Source organism: Rattus norvegicus, chromosome 4 (genome assembly GCF_021556685.1).
Source record: "Rattus norvegicus strain SHRSP/BbbUtx chromosome 4, alternate assembly SHRSP_T2T, whole genome shotgun sequence".
Lineage (NCBI taxonomy): Eukaryota > Metazoa > Chordata > Mammalia > Rodentia > Muridae > Rattus > Rattus norvegicus.
Genome location: NC_141537.1, coordinates 155,193,107 through 155,211,638, shown reverse-complemented (window position 1 = coordinate 155,211,638; position 18,532 = coordinate 155,193,107). Strand labels below are relative to the sequence as shown.

Here is an 18,532-nt window from a genome sequence, read left to right as displayed (position 1 = left end):
CATTGTAAACCTGAAAAAGCTTCTTATATGAAACAGCAAATAAATTTGAAATATTTGTAATTCATTTTTAAATTATGTTTAAGAAAAACATGACAAATTTGCTTACATAAGAAGCCCAGTATGTATTTATCCTACTTATTTGATCTTAATTTTCAATAGACATGATAGGATAAGGAATGTACCATAAGAGTCTTAACTCCAACAGAAATAGACACTACCAGTCAAGCCATAAAAGTTTAGGAGAAAAGGAAAAGCTTATAATTAGGAATGTAGTTTTTAGCCTGGTTCTTGTTAGAAATAGGTATTTAGAGGCCTGGCACCATGTTTGGGGAGTATCACTTGAACCCAGAAGTTTGCAACTAACCTAGGAAGCATAGCAAGTCACATAAGAAATCTAGGGAAGTTAAAAGTGTAATGAGAAATGTGTGACGTTAACAGATAAAAGCTTGCATACAGAAAAGAAAAACAAGATTAGAAGCAGGATTAGAGAGTAATAAAGGAACTTGAGATGGACACTAGTGGTACAAAGCAGCTCCTTGATGCTGTTAATGACAGAAGAACTACATCTGAACAGCTGAAGAAAAGAAAACGATCCCTTGATAGCAACAGGATGTGTTAATGCTATCTCTTATTCAGAGAGCAGTTCTCAGAAAGATGTATGAAAGCTGAGAAAGAGCCAGACATAGCAATAAAAGAACTCAGGAGACCAGGAAGTCTAACCTGGCTACACAGCAAAAAAGTGTGTGTGTGTGTGTGTGTGTGTGTGTGTGTGTAGAAAGACAAGTGGTTATATAATCTAGCAATAGATTCTGATATACTTTCCAGAATGTATTTTCATACAGAAAACAGTAACGTCACTAATATTAAACACAAGATAAAATGGTTCTGAAACTACAAAAGCATAAATGTTCTTGAATTGTCCCAAAGATTGATAGACTAGCAACTTGATATGCACTGGTTTCATATTCAGTATTACAACAAATGTTGTGGTCTAAAGCATAAAATAATGTATGTTCTATAAATTAGCTATATATAGTGACTCTGAAGGTGCTAAACAACTTACAGTGCTGTAACTGTTTTTGCTTAGACCCAGCAACCCCTAGAAGATCTTGATGCTCAGTTGAGAAGAACACTTAGTCCAGAGACTATTCCAGTGACACCCGCAGTTGGTGTAAGTTTTTAAAGCTGTGATAAAAACCAGTCTTCAAAGTGTTTCCTAGCACAAACTATAATCTAGATGATTATCTTAATTCCTAGTCAGAGTCCTTGTTAACAAAACGGCACGGATTAATGAAAGAGTAACACTGACCCCTAATGTATCTATGGAAAAAGATATCAGAGATGCCCTCTCAGGGAATTAGATTATAGCTCGAGCTTATGAATTTTGTGTTTTAGAAGAGGTTAAACCCCTGTGACAATATTTTTACTAAAACTACCTTCTAGTGGTGGTGCACGCCTATCTCTGAGTTCAAGGCCAACCTGGTCTACAGTGCAAGTTTCAGGACAGCGAAGGCTACATAGAGAAACCCTGTCTTGATAAACAAAAAAGCCTATTTTTCAGTGAGGCAGTGATGGCTCAAGCCTTTAAATCCTAGCACTCAGGAGACAGAGGCAGGTGGATCCCTGAATTCAAGGCTAGCCTGGTCTATAGGGTAAGTTCCAGAACAGCCAGGACTACACAGAGAAACCCTGCTTCAAAAAAAATTTTTTCCCCAATAAATATTTAAGCTATACTGTTTAAATATCTTGTGATAGACACTGGAAAGATGGCTTGGCAATTAAGTACATTTGTTGCTCTTGGAGAAGACCAGAGTTGAGTTCTCTAGCAGCTCACAGCTCCTTGTAATTCAACCTTCAGGGAATCTAATGCATTTTTCTGGTCTCTCCTGGCACCTGTACACATATACATAAATAAATGTAATTTTAAATTTTTTTGTGCTGAAAACTAAGACAATAGTAAAGAGTTAAGTTTCAATGTTTTTTCTAAAAACTGCCTTTCTATATCCAACCTTTAGGTTGTAAAAAAAAAGAAGAGGGAAAAAAACCCCACTACATTAAAGTATTTCCTTGTATATACTATCTTTCTGCTATTTTACATAGAGGAAAGGTAACAAAACAAAAGTTGTCAGAGTGATTAAAACTGAAGATTGTCTGGTATCTATGTGTATGTGTTTTGCAGCCTTTGTCTACGATGTCTTCAACGGCAGTTACAGAAGCAGGAAGTCAACCTCAGAAGGATGGTGAGATGCCTTCTTCCTTTTGTTTTATTGAACCCACTTCTACCTGTAAATGATAATACAGTTTACTATTTAAAAGACACGTTTTGACAATATTGTTGTACTTTTGACTTATATATGAGAATATTTATATGTTTTCATGACTGAAGAACTTTGCTAATTTCTAAGGTAGGAAATAATGGACTAATGAATCTTGAATGATTATATTGGGGTAAAGAGGTACATGTAATAAGCATTGTGTGGTTTATAGAATGAGATCCTTTGTTATTATAAAAAACAATTTACAAGCCCAGGTGTGGTGATGTGCCACAGCAGAGGCAAGATAATAACTGTGTCAGCAGGGAAAAGGCTAGGAGTAGTCAATTGACAGGTAACTATTAAGATTTGTAATTTTTACATAGAAACATATATACAGAAATGTAGTTTACCTGGAAAAGCCTGGACATAACATTTCTTTATTGATAAAAACTTAAGGTACTAATATATTAGTTTAGACATTATAATTTTTATTTTCAAAGCAATTATCTTCTGATTTGCTCTCATTAAAAACAAAACAGAGAAATGAGTACAACAGTATAGAAAGTCTAGAAATGAACAAAGTTTAGATTTCCAATGTGTTTTAGATGCATTGAAAAAATATATATATATAAAATAAAAACTGGTATTCACCCCAGGGCTGGGAGTAAAATCTACAGGCACAAATCCTTGGGTTCAGTCTACATCACTTGGGGTTTAAGGGGTGACAAGGTGTGCCAAATAAAAGAAAATACAAACACTAGGTCTAATTTCAGAACCCAGAAAGCTAAGGCAGGAGGATTGCCATGAGTTGCAAGCCAGTGTTAGATACTGTCAGACCTTGTCTCAGAAAAACAAAGCAGGATAGGGAAGCATGTAAAATCTGAAAAGATGGCTTTTTAAACCAGTAGAGTGAGTTTGATGGTTTGAAACTGAGTCTCTACATAGCCTCAACTATTCTAGAACTCACTATGTAGATGAGGCTGGCCTCAAAGCTAACAGAGATCCTCCTGCTTCCTCTGCTGGGATTAAAAGTGTGTACTACCATAGCACGTGGCAAGATAGGAAATTTTGGTATATGGTTCGGACCACTATATAGTGATCTGTATAATGCCAAGATGAACAGCAGTTAGACCAAGGTAAAATTCTAAATAAATCACAGATGCAACATAAAATATCAGTATAAAAGTCATAAAAGTATATGTGTGAAAATACCATAAACCTATATTTCTATGTCATGAAGGCACACTAAAAATAATAAAACCCAAACTAATTAAGCATACTTATCTTCTCCCCCAACTATCTAGAGCAGAGCCCAGGACCGTTTTTTGTTTGGTTGGTTGCTTTTGTTTTTTGAGAAAGGCTCCCATGTAGCCTAGGGTAGCTTACAACTTACTGTGTAGCTAAGGATTACCTTGAACTCTTACTCTTGTGCTCCTATGTTCTGAGTGTTAGAATTATTGATATGGGCTACTATATGCTCGACTGAAACTTTTCTGTAAAGGCCAGATACTAAGATTATTAAAAGGGTTTTTCAAGTCACACAAGTCTCTTACAGTGGATAATAGTATGTGGGTGAGCATGGCTGTGTGCAAAATAAATGTATTTCTAAAAATGGTCAAAAGCAAAATTTGTCCCACTAATCACAGTTTTTACTAATACAGTAAAACAGGTTACTAATAAGTTTGGTGTACAAGCCAGAGTAGGCAGTAGTAGTAACTTTTCAGACTAAGTTAAAAAACAATAGGGACTGGGCTGGAGAGATGGCTCAGTGGTTAAGAGCACCGAATGCTCTTCCTGAGGTCCTGAGTTCAAATCCCAGCAACCACATGGTGGCTCACAACCATCTGTAATGAGATCTGACGCCCTCTTCTGCTGTGTCTGAAGACAGCTACAGTGTACTCAGATATAATAAATGAATAAAATATTTAAAAGAAAAAAAAGAGAGAGAGCACTGACTGCTCTTCCAGAGGTTCTGAGTTCAATTCCCAGCAACCACATGGTGGCTCACAACTGTCTGTAATGGGATCTGATGCCCTCTTCTGGTGTGTCTGAAGACAGCGGCAGTGTACTCATATATAATAAATCTTTTTAAAAAAAGGGACATCCTTTTTTTCGTGGGGGGGGGGGTGTTGTTATTAAGACAGGGTTTCTCTGTGTATCCCTGGCTATCTTGTAACTTGGTCTATAGACCAAGCTGGCCTTGAACTCAAATCTGGCTACTGTCTCCCAGGTGCTGGGATTAAAAGACATAACTATGAAAATACATAATAACAAAAATACAAAACAAAGTTAAAAAGTTAAAAGCAGTTTGCTTTCTCAGCCACATGGAAAAAGCCTCTGCCAATCAGTTTAGTAACATCTGTCAAAATTGTAGTGTATAGATCTGTAAGAGACTATTTCTCAGAGAACTTAAAAAATCTGAAGAAAGGCCAGTGCGATGGTCAGGCAAGCAGAAGCTCCTCCTGCTAAGCCTGTCAGCCTGAGTTTGATCTTAAGACTTAGAAGGTGGGGGCTGGGGATTTAGCTCAGTGGTAGAGCGCTTACCTAGGAAGCGCAAGGCCCTGGGTTCGGTCCCCAGCTCCAAAAAAAAGAACCAAAAAAAAAAAAAAAAAAGACTTAGAAGGTGGAAGAAGAAAACCAACTGCCACAAGTCGACATCCTTTCCTCCACACACATTCTATAGAATACAAGTGTGCACACATGTACACATACGAAATAAATAAATGTAATTTTCTTTGTGTGTGTGCTTAAAGGCAAAAAATGATGTTGCCTAGAGATGTGGCTCAAGGGTAAATGCCACACAAGCCCGACAACCTGCTTTTATTGCCAGAGTCTACCCTGTGTAGAGGACTAAGTCCTGAAAGTTGACCTCTCCCATGTGCTGTTTTACATGCAAGCACATACCCACATACACACATCATAAAGAAAACATAGCAATGGACTGGTGAGATGGCTCAGTGGTTAAGAGCAATGACTGCTCTGAACTCTTCCAGAGGTCCTGAGTTCAAATCCCAGCAACCACATGGTGGCTCACAACCATCTGTAATGAGATCTGATGCTCTCTTCAGGTGTGTCTGAAGACAGGTACAGTATACTTATATATAATAAATAAGTCTTAAAGAAAGAAACAAACAAACCATAGCAATAATGAAAAATTTAAAAACAAATGTTTAACTGATTGCACACTTGTAATTTCATACGTACTTGGGAGTCTGACACAGAACAAGTTTATTAGCAGACTGCGTAAGGGTAGGAAAGGAATCTTTAATGTCACATTACTGGTGAAATTGCAAAGACTAAAAAGAGATGTTAATTTGCTTTTGTCTTCCTATTTCTTGTTTCTGTTTCTCAAGGCACAGAAGTTCATGTCACAGCAAGTAGCTCAGGAGCTGGTGTTGTTAAGATGGGGAGATTTCAGGTAAGGCAATCATTTTCTTTGCCTCTTTTGGGGACAGGGTCTATAGTAAAAAAAACTCTTAGCCAAACTGAGTGGCATGGACTATGATTCTAGAAAATTGGTCGAGAACCCTGAGCAGGAGGGCCATCAGTTCAGAGTGTTCTTGGGACTACAGAGTAAGTTCAAGTCCAGACTTTTAATTTAGTAAGAGCTTTTCTCAAAAAGTAAAAAGAAGGCTAGGATATACTCAGTGCTAGGACACTAAAGTAGCATATTCACATCCCTCAATTCAGTCTTCACAAAAAGGAGAAATATATATTATATACATATTTAGGACATAGTTATCAATCTAATGGTGTATTTTATATACCATTTTATAGCTCTATTCTTTACCTCATAAATCATTACTACTAATTATAGAAAATGCAAACATATTTTCTTCCACCTACCCCCCTTAACAACTGGCTTCTCTAAATGATCTTTTCTAGATTCTTTTCCCCAATAGCCATTTGGCTTACCTATACATTCTTTTGTTCCTTGTTGTTGTAATTTTCCAATACACAAACGAAAGTAATAGCAAACATCTAAAAATATCTTCCATGTTTAGAATATTTTTCTTAGGATTCAGCCCTCAAATAAAATCAGCATCAAGTGATACTACATTTTATTTCCCACCTTGGTCCAACCAGGGAGGGTTTTTGGCCCTTAATACATAGAGAATTATTTTCTAAAACACTTTCATTATTTTTTGGGATAGTCCTTGGAGTTGAAGAAGATTGTAGGTGATTTTTTTTTTTTTTAATTATAATTCAAACAGAGGTTCTAAGAGTTTGGAATGGACTGAGTTTATATGATGAACAAGTCATGGCTTGGATGGCCTTACTATTGATTCTAGCATTTGAGGTTTGTTGTATTTAATCTATTCAGAAGAAACATTCAAGACTATAACCTGTTATTTATAATTTGACTGAGATATGAATTTGTGTCAGGTCCAATAAGAGGTAAAAATGAATCATTTAGTCAGCAGCCACTGAGAATATGCATCTCAGTACTGTATGCAAATGTTCTCTGTAATAGGTATCCACTTTACTTCACAGTGATCAGAGACACTAAGAGAAGAGGTGCCACAAGTTCACTAATCCTTCTTTCACCTTCACCCCTCCCTGCCCTGCCCCTCCTGGCCCTTCTCCTCTCTAAGCAAACCTCTCCAGCCCAGGCTGTGTATGTGAGGGTGGCTTTGAACTTCTTTTTGATCCTCCTGACACCGTCTCCAATGCGCTGAGATTACAAGCATGCACCATTGTTTCTGGTTTATTTAGTCCTGGAGATTTCTCCCAGGGGCCTCATTCATACTAAGCAAGCATTTGGCCAACTGAGCTACATCACCAGCAGATTTTTCTTTTTTAACTGTCCACGCTAAAAATGGAAGAACTCTTCTTTCTCTCTCTCTCTGTCTCTCTCTCTCTCAGTCTCTCTCTCTCTCTGTCTATCTTGCTCTCTCGTTTGGCTTTGTGCTTTTTGGAGTTTGTTTGTTTGTCTGTTTTTGAGAAAAGGTTTCCTATGTAGCCTTGATTGGCTTGGAACTTGCTATATAGAACATGTTGACTTAAACTTATGGAGATCCACCTGCCTCTACCTCTGAAGTGCTAGGATTAAAGACGTGCACCACCACTCCAGCCAGGGACATCATTTTTTAATTATACTTCATTCTCTTTTTCCACCAGGTTTCAGTTACAATGGATGATGCCCAGAAAGAGCGTAAAAATAGGTCAGAAGATACAAAGTCGGTTCATTTTGAATCTAGTACATCAGAGTCATCAGTTCTTTCAAGTAGTAGTCCAGAGAGTACCCTGGTAAAGCCAGAGCCTAATGGAATTACTGTTTCTGGCATCTCCTTAGATGTGCCAGACAGTACCCATAGAACACCGACCCCAGAAGCAAAGTCAGAAACAGGACAGCCTACCAAGGTTGGACGTTTTCAGGTGACAACTACAGCCAACAAAGTGGGTCGTTTCTCTGTTTCAAGAACTGAGGACAAGGTCACAGAGCTCAAAAAAGAGGGACCAGTGACCTCTCCTTTCAGAGATTCAGAACAAACTGTTATTCCTGCTGCGATACCAAAGAAGGAGAAGCCTGAGCTGGCAGAACCTTCCCATCTGAATGGGCCATCTTCAGACTTGGAGGCTGCCTTTCTAAGTAGGGGTGGAGAGGATGGATCAGGTAGTCCTCACTCTCCCCCTCACCTGTGTTCAAAGAGCCTTCCCATCCAGACTCTAAGTCAAAGCCTTAGTAATTCATTCAACTCCTCTTACATGAGTAGTGACAATGAGTCCGACATTGAAGATGAAGACTTAAGGTTAGAACTGCGACGACTACGGGAAAAGTAAGTAATTTTTTCATGTAAAATAATGTTAGATACTATGTCTCACCTGGTCTAATAGCTTTTCAATACAGATGCTAATTTCACGTCCCTTTTGAACAGAAAGTGATACACAAAAGCTAAAATTACCTGATAGATTATTCATGGGTTGTTCTGTACTCATCAGCACCCATGGCATTTCTACTTTTGGGATCTCTTCAACACTTCTGTATTATTAAATTACTTTTGCTTATGACACCTTTAAAGAAAGTTGTTTATGTGTATAAATATTTTGCCTGCACGATATGCATCATGTGCATGCATGGTGCCCATGGAGAACAAAAGACAGTATCATTCTCTGGACCTAAGTTACGGATGGTTGTTGGCTGTGATGTGGGTACTGCCAACTGAACTCAGGTCCTCTGCAAGAAGAGGAAATTTTCTTAATTGCTGAACCATCTCTCCAGCTCTGTTAATAACTAACAACTCTTGGTTGTTTCTTAGTCTATACTATGAATCTAATAATAGCACTACAGTATATAATTGTGATCAGTTTTGCTGATTATCACTTGGATCACAGTAGCATTCTTACCTACCCTTTGTATGGCCTCAAGTCCTTTTTTTTTTTCTGTAACATGCTATCATCTAGACTAGGAGATTGCTGGAATGTGTCTTGTGTAATAGAGACCAGCAAAAATGAATTGTCAAAGTAGAGTCTCACAGCACATTTCGCAAAGGGATTCATAGCTATGTAAACACTTGAATGCAGATTTAAGAACACGCTTTAACTCTTCAACAATGATGGTTATATTTTTATCTATGTTTGGTTATCTTTTCTAGACATCTTAAAGAGATTCAGGACCTGCAGAGTCGCCAGAAGCATGAAATTGAATCTTTGTATACCAAACTGGGCAAGGTTCCCCCTGCTGTCATTATTCCCCCAGCTGCTCCTCTGTCAGGGAGAAGAAGGAGGCCTACTAAAAGCAAAGGCAGCAAGTCCAGTCGCAGCAGCTCATTGGGCAACAAAAGCCCTCAGCTTTCAGGTAAAAAGCTGGAAGCTGTCAAGTCAGTCATTTTTTTGTCTGTATCCCACAATGTATGTTACTACTACACATTGGCTAACTTCTATTACATTTCAAAGGTGTTTGGCTTTCTTGCTTCTTTGACTTTTCTACCTCTTGTGTATTTTGAACCTCTGACACTATAGAAATAGGCTTTTTTAAAAAATGTAATGGGTGTTACTGTCTATCTTACTAACAGTTTTTGTTTATGATTATTCTTCAGGATAGACATTTAGCTCTGTCAATTTATACAACTCAATATTTGATCAGGCCTTTGGGCATTTAGAAGAAAAACTTATTTTCTGTTTAATAAACTAAAGATTCCTTTCTTTCTTCCTTTCTTTCTTTCTTTCATTCATTCTTTCTTTTTTAATCTATTTTTATACCATGTACATTGGTGTTTTGCCTGCATGTTTTTGTGTGAGGGTGTCATAGCCCCTGAAACTGGAGTCACAGATAGTTGTGAGTGGCCCCGTGGGTTCTGGGAGTTGAACCCAAGTCCTCTAGAAGAGCCGCCAGTGCTCCTAACCAGGGAGCCATCTCTCCAGCCTCAAGATTTTTTCTTTTTTAAATGTCTGTGAATTGGCCATAATTGCATAAACTTAATGTAGCTGTTAGAGACTTGGTGTACTTAAGTAGTATTAACCCTAGATGAAGCTTTGCATCTCATGTATCTGTCTTAGGATAAGGAACTTGATGGTGACTCTAATCAAAGATATAAAATCATAACTTTTCATAATACACTATGCCTATTTTAATGGGATAGAAAGTTTTGTCCTCGTTAAAATTGTGTAGTATATGACAACTAATTGGCTTCAGAGCTAAAGAAGAGGGCTAAAAGAAAGGGCTATATGTTTCACACTTGTTCTCCAAGTCTAGTTGAAGTATGGAAAGCAGGTATTTGCAAATTTCTTACCTGCTCTCTATTGTCTAGAAACTCAGAGTGATTCAGGCCTTTTCTTGAGTACTTGACCAATGTGTGCAACTTAGAGAGATGTGTCTATAGAGGAGAGTGGCTAATTCAGACTCAAACTCTGGTTTTGATGTAATTTTTAGTGCATTTCTATTTAACTAGTAACTTGTAAACCAAGAATTATGGGCAGTTGACATAACTCATAACTCCCTACTAAGTGTTATTTTTATTCATTTTCTTTATCCAAAAGGAGTTTTAAATACTAGTCAGTGGTTACCTACATCATCATTCAACGCTTTCTTTGTGTCCTATTTCTTAAGCTTTGTTCTACATTTATAAGTTGTCTTAGGAGTTCAGAAGAGGGTGTTGGATCGCCGGAACTGACATTAAAGACAGTTGTAAGCTGCCGTGTGGGTTCTTGGAATCTAAGCTGGCTCCTTCGCAAGAGCTACCAGTGCTCTTAATCTTAATCTTAATCTTACTGAGCCATCTCTCCAGCCATTTTTATATGTATTATATCGTGCATGTTTATAAGGAAATCTAAGCAGAGACTAACATCCTATTTGTATGGTCACCATCTTTCTAATATGGCAGAAAACAGTGATTATGGAAATAGAAAGGAATCTTTGTGTCTATATTCTAATTTACTGTACATTCTGCTCAGGCTAGTGAGCTCTACATGTTACCTAAGCTATCATTCTTGAGCAATTCATAATGATCCTATGTTTATAAACTTATTTTTTCTCACCTTCATATCAATAAAGTTTTTGTGCATTTGTCATTTTTTAGGTTTGTTTTGTTTCATTTACCTCTCAAGACAAATTTGAAACAGAAACAATAAGTGTATTAGGAAAGGTTTATATGTTTTTTCTTTTGTTTGTTTTATTATTTATTTAGTTATTTATTGAAGATATGGTCTCATGAATCCCAAACTAACTTCAGACTCACTGTGCAGTTAAGGATTACCTTGAATGCCTGATCATTCTTCCACTTCTCGAGTGCTGGGATTACAGACATGCTGACCACCATACATACCCTGGTTTCTGTGGTGCTGGAGATGAAATCCAGTGCTTCACGAATGCGTAGCGAATTGAGACAGATCTTCAGCCCCTTCTACATGGTTTTTCGTACTTTTATCTTTGAACAGGTAACCTGTCTGGTCAGAGTGGAACTTCAGTCTTAAACCCCCAACAGACCCTCCATCCCCCAGGCAATACCCCAGAGACTGGACACAACCAGCTGTTACAGCCTCTTAAGCCATCTCCCTCCAGTGACAACCTCTATTCAGCCTTTACCAGTGATGGTGCCATTTCAGTACCAAGCCTTTCTGCTCCAGGTCAAGGTAAGAATTCAAAGTGACCACCATCTTCCAGAAGCATTAAAATAGAAATATTGCCTTACTTGCTACAAAAGCAAGATGGATACCTTACTGCCATCAGCTGAGTAGAAAGAGCCTGAGTTGTTAAGCAATGACTAGCTATAGAGCTTAGCAGGAAAGTTGACTAGGGATTAGAATCACTGGCCTCCTTGCTTCCAGCCGTCTGGTAAGATAGCTTCTTCTCGTTTGTTGTTGTTTAGACAACACCTCATTGTGTAGACTAGATTCTACTGATCTGTAACTCAGTGTGGAACCCAGGCTAACCTTGAACTCCTACAAGTTCTCTTGCTTCAGCCTCCCGTGTGCTGGAATTAGATGTAAGCCATCAAACCCAGCTCTGAAATTGCTTCTTTTTAAAGAGGGATCATTGCATTTACAGCCTATGTATATAATTTGTTAAAGATTTAGACCTTAACATTTCACACTAAGCCAAGACTTGTGGACAAAACTCTAAGAAGTTGCTAGCAGTTTTTAAAAACTAATGTCTTTTTTTTTTTTTAAGCCAATGTGCACTTCTAGGTGCACATTTAAACTTCTAAGCATGATAGCAGCATACTGAAATGACTAGTCTTAACATCTACTTTTTTTTTTTTTAAACATGGATTTAGTAAGGAAAACAAGAAAATTCCATAGAGTTGAAGTGACTCCAAGAGAGGAATATCCTAAGATCAAGTTCTTGATCCATATTCTACTTTCCAAAATAGTATTTTGTTTAGTCTTATTCAAAACATTTCTGCACAGATCCTTTAGTAACTAAAATTAAGTGAGAGTTGGAAGGGAGAGACTGAGTATATCAGTGGTTAAGAGCAGGAGCTGCTTTTGCAGAGGATCTGGGTTCAATTCACAGCACCCATGTGTATGGTGCACAGGCTTACAATCAGGCCAAACACATAAAACGTCTTTAAAAAATTGAAAGGAAAGCCAGGTGTTGTAGCACATGATTTTTTAGTTCTAGTACTCACGAGCTGAGGCCAGTCTGGGCTGTAGCAGTGAAACCTGATTTACACACACCAAAAAAAGAAAAAAGAAAAGAAAAAAAAAGAAAAGAAAATTTTTGAAAAAAATTCAAAACAATTGGGTGTTTGTGTAGAAAGGAATGGAGGTACAGACTACAGAAAAGTTAAGTGCCTTTTGCACAATTACATAAAATCTAGACATTAATTTTCTCTTCACCCAGTTAATATATTTGCTTAATATGAAACAACACAAAGTTGCTAGCATTGTTCCAACCGGAAAAAAAAGGGCTTCATTTCTGCCAATGGAGTGAAGCCTGGTGTCTCTGTCTCATACAGCAGATGGACTTCCCACGGATCTTGCTCTTCTACATGCCATCCAGTGTGTCACCACTCCAGCCTCAAGCTCTAACATCTTGTAGTTGTGTTGTCTCTTCTCCTCTCTGTTCTTTCCTTTTCCCTTCTCACAGGCTGTGCGAAGTTTAACTGTGCATCTGAGCAGGTGACATTCAAACCTGGTGGCAGGAGGACGCGATTTCTGAGTACGCCCTGCTTGGCTCTTTGTGTGTAACACCTTTACTCCTTCCTTGTCCTTGTTTTTCTGCTGCTTTGGATCTGATTTGTCACGCAGTCCATTTTCATTTGTCTCTTTTATATTTCATCTACTCAGTGGCTTGGCTGATTGTTACCCTCAGAAGTTTGGGTCCCCATGTTAATTATAGTAAAAGATACAGAAACAACAGTAAATTTTTTGAGGTTTCAAAATAACTCCCAGGTTCACCTTTTCAATTTAGCCTGAATATGTGCAGGTTGAAAAAATGCTAGAAATCCCTTACTATTACCAACTCCATGACACTAAGTAGTTGGAAAGAACATTTAGTGTAGTTATCATGACAAAGCATTTATACTTTTGAAGACCAAAGCTAAATACCTGCACGTGTAATTTGTCACTTTAATATCAATAGAACTTTCCCACTTTCTGTGTAAAAACGAGGTGAAGAAAGCTAGAGAAATTCCTCAGTAAAGTATTTGCTATGTAGATTGAGGGCCTGAGTTTGATTCCCTAGAACCTAAGTTAAAAGTTTGGCACGTTGGCTTGTACTTGTAATCCTAGTAGTAGCAAAGTTGGAAAAAGGACCCCATGTCTCAAGAACAAATCAATTTAGCCATGTTAGCAAGCCTTGGGCCAATGAGAGACCCTTCCTCAGAAAAAAACTGGATGGCCTCATGAAGGACCCACACCTGAAGTTGTCCTCCAATCACCACATGTACCTATACACAGAAGGGCACACACCAAAAGAAAAGGGTGCCCGTGTGACTCCAACGATTGTTCAACAGTCAAGAGCACTGGCTGTTCTTCCAGTGGACTCAGGTTCAGTTCCCAACAACCACATGGCAGCTCACAACTGTCTACAATGCCAGTTCCAGGGAATCCAACATCCTCCTCTGGCCTTAGAACACGCACATGCATGGTACACAGACATACATGCAGGCTAAACACCCATAACAGTGAAATAAAAAATAATCATGAAGAACAAGGTGACATGTGCACAGGAGCAGATTGCCCTGTCTCGTCTTCTCCAGATAAGGAGTGAAGTCAGTGCCTACTCCCCAAGGCTATTGTGCAATTTAAATATGGATATTCTCCATAAAAACGTCTGGTCCTTAGAAAAATGTCAGAGTTCCCTGTGATTAGCAAGAACCTCTCTGGTACTTAGTAAGTGGCCAATAAGTGTGTATTGAAAGAAAAAAATTAAAAAGAAAAAACTCAAGTAAGAAAAAACCTTGTTTAGAGTTTGAATAACAATCCGTTGAGGCCTCAAACTTCTGGTGTGGTTATTAGTGCTTTTAAATGCATGTGCTAAAGCCATCAGTGTTTCTAAGTATGGCTCAGGGAGCCTTTGGCCTCTTCATGGTGGGAAGAATTTGCTCTCTGCTCTGTTCTTGTACTTTTGTGTATTAGATTTAGCCTCTGTTTCCCTCACAGACATATTTGTCATCCTTGTTCCCCTGTTCTTTCTCCTGGGTTAGTTATGGATTGCTTCTACCTAGAGCCTTCCTTTACCACATTCCCACACATGTCAGTGGTCCAGGGCTGAGCTCTTCAACAAAAGTGGTTGAAGGGCAGTGTCCATTTTGGTGGTTTCCAAGCATGCATAATTTGTGTATGCATTTACCAATACCTTTTTTTAATTAGTGTAGCTTTGACTACATATGTTGTTAGCACACTTGAATAAGCATTTAATTTATATGTCCAGCTAGAGAGATGTAAGTGTATTAGTAATAGAGTGGGTATTTTGCAGTAAAATGTGACATGCCAGGCCTGTAAAACACAGCCTGATACATCTGAGGAAAAAAAGGCAAAGCAGGGCTTCTTTCTGTGAAATCTGATATGCACCATTTGAACTAATTTTGTATCTCACAGCATACTCTTTAAGTATAGGCAGTATTATCTACTTGAAAATGAAAGGCCTTATACCTAGCAAAGGTGCATCATGATAAAACTGCTGGACAAATCCTAGGAGGCAGATTTTTAAAAAGACATAGAATAGAGAGCAGGTGCTTGAAAGAGTCGGGGGACCCTTACTAGTTTTGGAGACATTATCCTATGTTCTCAAAATAGTTTGGAAGCACGGCTTGGCTTAATGCTCTATCTATATTTATTTAAAGGTTGCTTGTTTTTCACATACTTTTAAATTGTTTCTGGAAGTTATGGGGTATATGGGGGGAAGCGAGAGTATGTTTGTATGGTATAGGGGTGGTGTGTGTGTGTGTGTGTGTGTGTGTGTGTGTGTGTGTGTGTGTGTGTGTGTGTGTACATGGGTGTGTTGTACCTAGGATGTGGAAATATAACAACCAGTTTAAGTTAACTTAAAGCTATAACAATGTTACTGATTTAAATGCTTTATAACAACCCAGCAGGAGAAACAGGAAGTAGGACAAGGTCAATGGAAGTACTGCTTGGATATTTGAAATTCAAGCAGTGAACCCTGTTCCTTCCTCTTCTAGAGCCTTAATGCCAAATTATATTTTAGAAAGATTAGGTGTAAAAGCCCAGTATCTGTCACCCCGGCTTTACAGCCAGTCCATCTGATAACTATGTCACTGTTCACAAGCCACTTAGATTTATTCATCCACTTGTGTTTACTTCTAGGGCTACCAGGTCCCACCCAGCTATGTCTCCTCCTGCTTTCTCTTGCTGGGCTTCTATGTGCTGTTTGGAGTGTCTGTAAAGATTTTACACTGATATTTCTTTAACACACTGCTCTCTCTTTGTGCTTCAGGGAAGATGGTGAAAAAAGTCTGTCCTTGCAACCAGCTCTGTAGTAATTATCTTTTCTTTCTGTCACTTTTGGTCCTGATTGCAAAGCCATGCGTTATTTGAACTCTGAAGCCTCATTAACTCCCTGTTTCCTAATTTCCACCCATTCCTGCACCCTTTTCTGATATATTCCTTAACATGCTTAATTGCCATATTTAATTACTACTACTTCCAGATTGAGAAACCACTTCATAGTCAGTGCTGTTCTGTGATCCCAGCTAAGTTAGTCGTGGATCTACTGTGTCCACTGATGTTGAGTAGGGAGAAGGGGGGAACCTAGGATCCAGGCAGAAGAATCTCAGAGACAGGGAGCATGCTCCCCCCACAGTTGGTCACACTGGAAACTCGATGATCTAGGTGTACAGAGAACCATGTTCTCGTTATCATTCATCTCAGTAGAAGGTGATGCTCAGCTAGTAGGGAGAGGAATGCTGCTTGGTTATTAGAGCTTGGCTTTTTAGCCTAGGGGTTTCTCATTAAAATAAAATGCAAATGCTAAGAATTTAGTACCCAACAAGTTATAAGAGTATACAGAGTTAACACGAAAATTCTATGGGTGGGATTCTTTGGCAGTAAATATGACTTATAGTGGCTGAGGGACATGTCTGAATCTGACATTGTAGGGATAGGGAAGCATGAATTTAAAGGAATAAAATCTATCCTAGTTTATAAAGCTTTCAGAGTGACTGAAAACATTTTAAAGTTACCATACTCGGCAGAAAGCCTGTTAATCCTACTTTATAGTCAGAAACTACAATAAAAAGATTAACTGCTGGGTTCAGTCCCCAGCTCCGAAAAAAAGAACCAAAAAAAAAAAAAAGATTAACTGTAGGGTGACTCTCGTGTGTAGGGTAAACCTCGTTTTCAGAATACAATATTGAGGAATGTAGACTAAAATGAATGGCGTTTGGTTTTAAAGGGCCCTCACAACATCAAGAGCAACTAGCATCAGACTAGAGAAGTGTGACTTCTGGCATGAGCTCTCTGGACAAGCAGTGCTCACCTTGACTTGGCTTCTCATCTGGCATCGACAGCTCTGCTCACTTGTGGATATTTTTATTGTTCTGATCATCTGGCCTGTCATCCAGCAGGATGCTGGTCCACATGCATGCCACATGCCTGCTTTCTGGGTTTCCTCACTGTTGTAACTGCCCATCCTCATGGCCTTTGCTTCCTTCCCACTGCACCTTATCCCACACTTGCATTCAAAGAAAGCCGTTTTCTGTGCTTTTATACTTTCCCACTTGGTTTCCTGTACTATAGGTGAATTACTCTACCTTCACACTGTATTGTGATCCCCTGCAGTTTTAGCCATGAATTGCCACACAAAAAAAGCATGTGAGCATCCTCGCTCTGCAGCTTCACCCAAGTTAGCTTTCCTTTAGCACAGAAATGCTTTTAGCTAGAGTCCTATTCCCTACGTGGTAAAGTAGTAGATATACCCTTTGGTATCAACAGAGGATGGCAGTGGGTGTTTGTAGGCAGGGTTGCTTCAGGTGTGCTGCTGTGCTCTGGTGTGCTGCTTTGGCATTTGAAAGCAGGAAAATGCATGCACTTAGTTAACCCAGAGCTCCTGCATACGGTAGGACCTACTGGCTCACAGCTTTAGTAACTGTGTAGTAAATGTGAAGTCTACTAATAAAGTGGGGGATAAAAACCAAAAATAAGACCATGACTCTTCTTTCCCTCTTCCCTAAAACTTGCCTCTTCGAATAACCTTCAGTGTGCCCTCCAGCTGAACCAAAATCAGGCAGGACACAGACTCCTCCTTTTCTTTTTCATCAAACCATAGAAATAGAAATCCTTCATCATAACCTCTATGCCTCCTCCTCTCCCCTCTGCACCCCTGCCTCAGCTGCATTTTCCTGTTGCTTCTACCTAGGAGTGCTTCTTCTGTTGGGAAGAGTGGGGAGAAGGGATGAGAATCCTTGACCAATTAAAACCCAAGTCCTCAAGAAACCATAACTTCGTGGAGCTGAAAATTTCAGGCACATCTGCTGCCACCAAATCTCGGTTCTTTATTCCTGGGACACAGAGAGGAGTTGAAGCCTTGACTCCTTCCAAATTCATATTTACAAATTTATGTTTATGGTTCCAGGTGGAAACTTTTGAACAAAGCATGTTGCATCTCATTGTCTGTTTCTGTTTAAGAGGATCTAAAGAATGCCACAGTACACATGTAGTCTGAGAACCCCATCTTTTCCACAGAAGCACTGATCTCTGCCTTTGTACTATAACTTGCCCAGTGCACAGTACTTCTTTGGCCCTGCTCTCTACAAAGTCCATAGCAGCTAGCCCTGTGGACCGCATCACTCCCTCATCAGTGTGTTGCTGGGAATAGAGTACTGGCAAAGAGTCCCAGTGTTAGAAAATGCTTTGAAAGAAAGGCTTCTTCCTCTTCATGCCTGCCATCATTCCAAGTTGTTGAGCCTTATCTACAAGCTGTGGAAGAGAAACCATTTTCATTACCTGTTATGCAAAGCAAATGGATAAGTAAAACTTCAAAATCTTCCTCTCCTGCATGGCTTCCCAAATATTCTCCCCATTCTGTGGCTTGCCATTCATTATCCTGTGACATTTTCCCCTTTCCCTAGAGTTATATTCCAGACCCCCACATTAATGCAAGTATTATGTTACTTACAATTCTAGGGACCAGCAGCACAAACACCGTTGGAGGAACAGTGAGTAGCCAGGCTGCCCAGGCTCAGCCTCCTGCCATGACTTCCAGTAGGAAGGGCACATTCACAGATGACCTGCACAAGTTGGTAGACAACTGGGCCCGAGATGCCATGAATCTTTCAGGCAGGAGAGGCAGCAAAGGACACATGAATTATGAGGTGAGTCTCTCCTTTTCCAACCTGCCAGACTACCAACACACAGATGTGTCAGGACTG

At 39.1% G+C, this 18,532-nt stretch overlaps 1 protein-coding gene across 51 annotated transcripts in view; it reads left to right on the top strand.

The window, feature by feature from the left end:
• Positions 1–18,532, top strand: part of Wnk1 (WNK lysine deficient protein kinase 1) — a 126,394-nt gene that overhangs the window by 104,805 nt on the left and 3,057 nt on the right. For 15 of the 51 annotated variants that reach the window (XM_087655625.1, XM_087655623.1, XM_087655617.1 and 12 more), the window contains 7 exon segments: positions 1,088–1,171; positions 2,180–2,240; positions 5,609–5,673; positions 7,377–8,035; positions 8,852–9,054; positions 11,133–11,327; positions 18,288–18,475. In XM_087655625.1, the coding sequence (XP_087511751.1) occupies positions 1,088–1,171; positions 2,180–2,240; positions 5,609–5,673; positions 7,377–8,035; positions 8,852–9,054; positions 11,133–11,327; positions 18,288–18,475 (1,455 nt within the window). 51 annotated transcript variants of the gene reach the window in all.